Source organism: Nanorana parkeri, unplaced genomic scaffold (assembly GCF_000935625.1).
Source record: "Nanorana parkeri isolate BGI_ZX_2015 unplaced genomic scaffold, ASM93562v1 scaffold183, whole genome shotgun sequence".
Lineage (NCBI taxonomy): Eukaryota > Metazoa > Chordata > Amphibia > Anura > Dicroglossidae > Nanorana > Nanorana parkeri.
The window spans coordinates 769,713-776,838 of NW_017306451.1; the positions used below are offsets into that span (position 1 = coordinate 769,713).

At 42.1% G+C, this 7,126-nt stretch overlaps 1 protein-coding gene across 1 annotated transcript in view; it reads right to left on the reverse strand.

Annotated features, from left to right (window-relative positions):
* Positions 1–3,461: 3,461 nt before the first annotated feature.
* Positions 3,462–7,126, reverse strand: part of LOC108785895 (thymic stromal cotransporter homolog) — a 7,971-nt gene continuing 4,306 nt past the window's right edge. The window contains exon 4 of the mRNA XM_018555072.1: positions 3,462–3,516. Coding sequence (XP_018410574.1) covers positions 3,462–3,516 — 55 coding nt within the window. The remainder of the gene's footprint in view (positions 3,517–7,126) is intronic.

Consider the following 7,126-nt stretch of genomic DNA (forward strand, 5'->3'; position numbering starts at 1 on the left):
CGCTGTCCTCCTGTCAGTTTCAGGATGACAGCGGCTGTGTGCGTGGCCAAGCGGAGGATCGGTAAGTATCATTTATATTTACTATGTGTGCCCAGTTATGAATGAACAGGCTGTGATTTACATCACCTCCTGTTCATTCATGAATTTCTCAATGGGGAGAAGCAATCACTACAGAGGCTTTTCCCCATTGAGAATCTGCTTGATAGTAAATATCTTTCTATCAGCAGTTTGTGAATGAATGAGAAGCCTTTGTACTGAGTGCTGAGGCTGCAGAAAAAGACATTGAGGACTCTGTGTCCTCAAAGTCATTTTCTATTTCAAAAAGGAAATGTCAGTGGTCTGTTTAGACCCCTAATATTTCCCCATAGCCCCCCCCCCAACAGTAAAATAATAATAAATAATAATTAAAAAATACATTAAAATGTGTAAATAAAATTTAAAAAAAGCACAACACTCCCCCACACACATAACATACACGTGCACCATATTGTGGTGTACGCTAGGCACATGCACTGCAGTGCGTTGTTAGAACGCATTGCAGTGCATGATTTTTTTTTTTGGAAAAAAACATGAATTTACTTGGGGCAGGCAATGGCAAAGCTTTGTGATGCATTGCCGTGCGTTGTGATACCTTGTGTTGCAATTAAATATATGCCTGTATCATTTTATCACAACAAAAACCATTTATAAAATAAATCGCTTATTTACAGTTTAGTGTTCCTTTTTTTAATAATCCCACTTTCCTCAGCCTCTCATTGGTATGGCAGTATTAAAGTTAAGTGTTAGGCCTTATTCAGGCGCCATTCACACCAGGGCGGAAGCGTTTCACCGTGGTTTCTGCACGATTTTTGAAAGAGCATTTTTGGCTGCTTTTATTCGAGTTTCAGCGCTTAAACGCAATTAAAAATGCTCAAAAACGTGCTGATCAGCGCATTTCTATTAAAATGGGGGTGGGGGGTTTCGTTGGGGGCACTTACAAAATTTTGCTATGGGGCCCTGGGATTTCTAGTTACGCCCCTGCATGGAAGGCATACTCGACTTGGTGAAAATCTCGGGGCCTCCACCCCAGGAGTTTCTCCATGGGACAAGTCCTCTCCTTCCTGCAGTTCTGTCTGGACCAATGTTCGGGTCTCAGCACTTTTAGGCACTTCTGTAAGGACTATCTTGTTTCAGAAACTGTTGGTCTCTAGACTGCGCTGGCAAAAAATTTGGATCGGTTCGTTTCATTTTGGATTTTTCGTTACTTTGTTTTTTGGATCCGAAAGTCAATTTTAAAAAAAGCGTGCGGCTTCTCCCCCACCAATTCATACCAGACCTATTAGGTCTGGAAGGAATTATAAAGGGGACCCCAATGCTACACAGTTTTAAACACATGAACATTTGCGCAAATACCATGCGACATAAAAAATTGCAACTACAATTTTTTTATTATACAGGGTCTCTGCTTTCAGAAAATATATTGAAATAACATTGGGGGTTTGAAGCTGTTTTATAGCCAAAAATTCATATTTTATTATGTGTGTGCAAATAGTAAGAAATTGCTCCAGCTCGCAAGTGGATTCCTATAAGCCCCCCTGACCGCAGACCCCACAACACTGGCGGAACTACCAGGGTAGCAGCGGTCGCAATTGCGGCCCGGCCCTGGCGTTCCGCAACTTGGGGGGGGCCCAGCGAGGAAGAAGAGGGCCCCCCCCAAGATTGTGCCGCTCCTTTCCTGCCGCACAGCCACCCGCAGCATGTACAGGTGGTATTCTGCATTGCTGTATGATGATTATACAGCAAAGCAGAATAGCACCAACTATGGAGGACTACAAGTCCCAGCAATGCATTATAGTGGCAAAGGGCGGGGATGCTGGTGGTATTCTGCATAGCTGACTTATTATAATGTATTGCTGGGACTTGTAGTCCTGCATAGCTGGTGGTATTCTGCATTGCTGTATAATCATTATACAGCAATGCAGAATAGCTCCAACTATGTAGGACTACAAGTCCCAGCAATGCATTATATTTTTAAGTCGGGATTCCCCCCTTTCCAATACTGGGCATTTTCACGAGTACTCATCCTCGTGAAAATGCCCCAACACTAAACGCAGATACCGGTGTTCTGTCGAGAACGCAGATGTGGTCGAATTTGCCGACCTCAGCATCTGCACTTGCGCGCGGACCGGTATTATCGAGAAAACCGGGATTTGTTCACAAAGTATTTTGTTTAAATTGTTAATTGTGACCGTTCATAATATTCCATCCACCATTTCCTGCCATGGACTGTATATTATTAACGGTCACAATTAACCATTACAAACAAATACTTTGTAATTATATGCCGGTTTCCTCGTTAATCCCATCTGTACGTAAGCGCAGATACTGGGTTGGCGTTCTCGACAGAACACCGGCGCTAAAATTTTAAACAAGCGGCTGCCTGAGGTCCCACGCTTGCTGGGGACCTCGGCAGCCTTCCTGTTAACCATGCGGTGCCATGGCGGTTGGGGGGACCTTCATGGTTTCTTGCACCGGGGCCCTGAAGGTTCTAGTTACGCCTCTGCCCAACAACCACCAGGCCAGGGTTATAGGGAAGAGGCCCTTGTTCTGATTAACATGGGGACCCTACCCTATGTTGAGGGCAAGTGGCCTGGTATGGTGCAGGGACGGGGGGGGGCGGCCTCTGCTCTGGCGGGCCACTGCTCAGATCGAGGATCTGGTCAGGGGTTTTAGGGGGGACCCCACGCTTTTTTTTCTTCTTTTCTTTGGCGTGGAGTATCCCCTTAAAATCCGTTTGAATTTGTTATTTTTTCATTCGGAAATTCGGATGCATCCGAATGTCCAATTTTGCCAATATTCGGAACGAAATGAATCATACATGTCTCTCACTACTTGATTTAGGCCTTAGTGTAGGGAGTTTCCCATATAGTTCCACCTGCAACTCTGTAGGATCTAAATCTGGTTCTCTCTGAACTATAAAGACCATCATGTGAACTCACCAGAGACATTCCTATCTTTATTCTGAACCACAAGGTGGTGTATCTTGCAACCTTCACCTCTATGAGGCAAGTGTCTGAATTGGCAGCCTTATCATGTTTTGCATATGGACAAGGTGGTGTTGAGACCTATGACTTCCTTCTTGCCTACATATTTTTTGCTTTTCACCTTAGCCAGAACATAGTTATGTAAACCGATACAGGATTTACCCCCTATAGCTTTCAATGGGTTTTGCCTTCAAGTTTGGGTTTGCTGAATTTCCAACAAGATGTGCTGAACCCCTGGTGAATTGTACCTGGGTAGATTCGCCCACCACTTTTATTCATATATTACTGTAATTTACTTTACGTTTGATTCAACGACCAAACACAAAAACCAGTTCAAATAACTTTTTATTTTTAGAATACATATGACAGGGCAATAAGTAAAAAGACTCTATGGCATACTTGATACATTTATTCTGTGAATCATATACTGTGGTCGACTTATTCCTGGGTTTTATGTGATCCCTTTCTTGTATATGTCTTGCAAGCTATAACACTGTAAAATATGATAGAAGAAATATAAAACATTTTAACAGCAGAAAAAAAAGCTACATTTATTAGTATTCATTTATTATTTTAGTATAAATGATTGTATAATAAATGAGTATTCATTGATTAGTATTTATTAGTATATATTTTAAACAGACATCGATTGCATAATAGTAGCTCAGTGGAGGCAACCTCGACAGTCCAGCTGTGCTGAAAATATAAATCTGAAGTTGCCTACCCCTATAGTAGCTGCTGGTATATGATGATAAGCATTATTACATAGAAACATAATAAGTCTATGCAGCAAATATGAAGTATATGTACTTCATAGGAAGACAGCTATCAGTTATAGTGCATGTTAAAGGAGAATGATGAGGCAAGTGATTTTCACTCAGCCTCGCTCGTAATGTGAGCCGACCTGTGACAATGAAACTGTCACAGGTCGGCTCAGTAGATTGGGAAGTGAGCAAACACATACCGACGCTCGCTCACTTCTCGATCTATCCCTGCAGAAAGCCGTGACTGTAACTCACGGGGGGAGGGGGCAGGCACAGCTGACTCTGCCTCTGGATAGGCAGAGCCAGCTGTCAGTCACGCAGCTGGGTGGATCCAGACAGTATTGTCGGGATCCGTCCCGGCGTCTCAGTATACTGAGCTTTGGGTGACGGGAGGACGCTAGTTTTTGATAGAGTGGGGAAGTATTAAAATTATTGTTATTACTATTATTATTATTATCATTATACAGGATTTATATAGCGCCAATAGTTTGCGCAACGCTTTACAATATAAGGAAGACATTACAATTATAATACAATTCAAGACAAGATGGTAAGGAGTGCCCTGCCCGTGAGAGCTTACAATCTAAAAGGGAGGGGGAAGTGATACATGAGGGGGTAGTTGTGTGGGGATGGACTTTTTGACAACGTGATGGTACAGTGCTTAGGTTGAGGTGGGATAGGCTATCCTGAAGAGATAAGTCTTAAGGGATTGCATAAAGGCAGTCAGAGTAGGAGATAGACGGACAGGTTGGGGTAAAGAGTTCCATAGGATGGGAGAGACTCTAGAGAAGTCCTGGAGGCGAGCATGGGAGGAGTTGACGAGGGAGCTGGAAAGCAGGAGGTCTTTGGAAGAGATTACGGGACGGTTAGGGTGATACTTAGAGACAGTGGCGGACCTAAGGAACCTTAAAGGGCCCTGATGCAAGATGTTTTTTTTGGCCCCTCCCAAAAAAAACCAAACACAGCGCTCTCCTCCCACAGCGCTCGGCCGGCTGTCACTTTCTCTCCTCCCCGCTGGGACACAGAGCAGCGCCCAGCAGGGAGGAAAGAAAGCACGGATGCACTGCTGTATCAGCAGAAAAATTGCACTTTTGGCATTTAGCCAGAAGTGATCGCACCGCCTCCACCGGCAGTAGTTCCGCCACTGCTTAGAGACCGGGTTTGAGATATAGCCGGGGCCAGAGTTTTGAATGGCTTTGTAAGTGCTTGGGAATATTTTGAATTTTATCCTTTGGGCTATTGGAAGCCAGTGCTGGGATTGGCAGAGGGGGGACTGAGCAGTTGGTTAGGTGGATGAGTCTAGCAGCAGCATTAATCATAGACTGAAGGGGAGATAGCTTGTGCAGAGGTAGGCCAATGAGGACTGTTGGGGCTTTACTCATGTAAGGGGCTCAGATATTTACCCTAGCTTTCTGTCCTGTTGACAATGGATTTACCATACAGGAAGTGACGAAACATCTGAAACAGGGGCACAGACAACAATAAAAATCTGACAGGTGTTCTAGTCCTCCCATAATCCAATTAATAAAATCATTTTTTATTTTTTTTAAATACATTAGTGCTCAAGGTATATTGCTAGTCTGGAGCAAACTGATTTGAGTTGCATATAAAAAAGGTGCTTTTATTTTTCACTTTTTGCAGTATGTATAGCGGAAAAAATCTGACGGGGTGTTTAACCCTTTGACACTTTGTCCAAAACAAAAAAAAGTTTTTAAAAATGACCCGTGCAAATATGTCAGGAAATATTAAAACAAAACAGATACTTTTTATGGAGAGTTTTTTCATTAGGTTGAGGAAATAGACACGTAAAAATGGTATACGACCAACAAAAACAAAAAAAAAGCAATGTTAAAGTGCAAAACTTTATTTTTAGTTTTGGATAGAGTGGAAAAGGAATAGGACACCTGTCAGGTTTTTATTGCTGTCTGTGTCCCCATTAGGGAGATTCACCTTATCTATTTGTCTTGGTGGCTGTTATCACTGAAAGTAAAAGAAAATCCCAAATGTTGTTGCCAGAACAGGAATAGATGTTGGCATTTAGACCTATGTGATGGGAATTTGCAATAAAAACTACTTTCTTTGCATTTTGAGTACTGGTGGCCTATCTTCCCATGCCTGAGCATTTTAATTGTTGTGCATGCAGCAAAATCTGATTGCCCCTAGTATTGGAACTCCCTCCCTCAATCTAAATGTTATTGCACAGTATTATCAGAAGTTAGTAATAAAACAAATTCAGGTACTAACATTAGCTGCAATTAATACATGTTTATTCATCTTTTAATAAATACTTAAAGGCTAAATTTACCTTTTACACCATGTTTCATGTTATACTCATATTCAGGGTGTAACATGAAACATGGTGACATTGATACCTTCACCCCTACTCCATATACCTGAATCATGGGGTTTTATCGCCCCAGCTGGCTGCTGATGTTTTTTTTTTATGGCGCAGATGTGTGTGACTCCCAGGGACTTGAAGGTCTCAAGGGAATACAAGTGTGGTGGCACCACTGCACTTGTCCATTCTTCATTCTTCCTCTTATCCCTAATACTGAATATCCATGCAATTTATCGACTGCATTAATATGCTCACACTTGGAGACTCATATACATAGAGTTAGGACCACACCTTGCAGAGGTGCCTTGGCGCGGCGGGGTGGCTTCTACATATTTTTGTCCAAAAGTTTGTGCAACTAAAACCTCTGATTTTAACGCATACTGTTGACAGGGAAATTTGTTTGGTTGCAGGCTGGCTGGCAGGTGAGCTGGGGATTTTCTGTGTTTTGTATTACTGAATATCCGTACCTTGTTATGTACAGAGACAGAAGGGAGAATCTGCAGGAGCCAAAGCATTGCACCAGCGATCAACTGATCACAGTTGCAATGCTTTACTGGCTTCAATGCAAAAAAATAAATAAATGCACATTTTTCTTTTATGATACATATTTTGTGGAGCATACATTGAACATTTATTGTTGGTTTTTATATCGGCCTGGCGATAAACTTTAGACTTTGAAACTTTCACAACTTTGAATTTTGGCCACAGTATGTTCCTTTATTAACTTACACAGGTTTATTCAAAAAGGGTGAAGAGTTTGGAGAAGACAGGAGAAGTGAACAATCTAGAACAATATAACTGAACTAGAAAGTGAGCTGAATTGGAAAATATTTCCAAATCAGCTATGTTGTTCTAGATTGTTCACTTCTCCTGTCTTCTCCAAACTCTTCACCCTTCTGTGAATAACCCTGACAATGTTTACAACGTTGCAGCTTAGAGCAGTTCTGCAATTTTATGTGAATATGTGCTGCCATCTTGTGATGAGTTAGCTGTACAGCAGG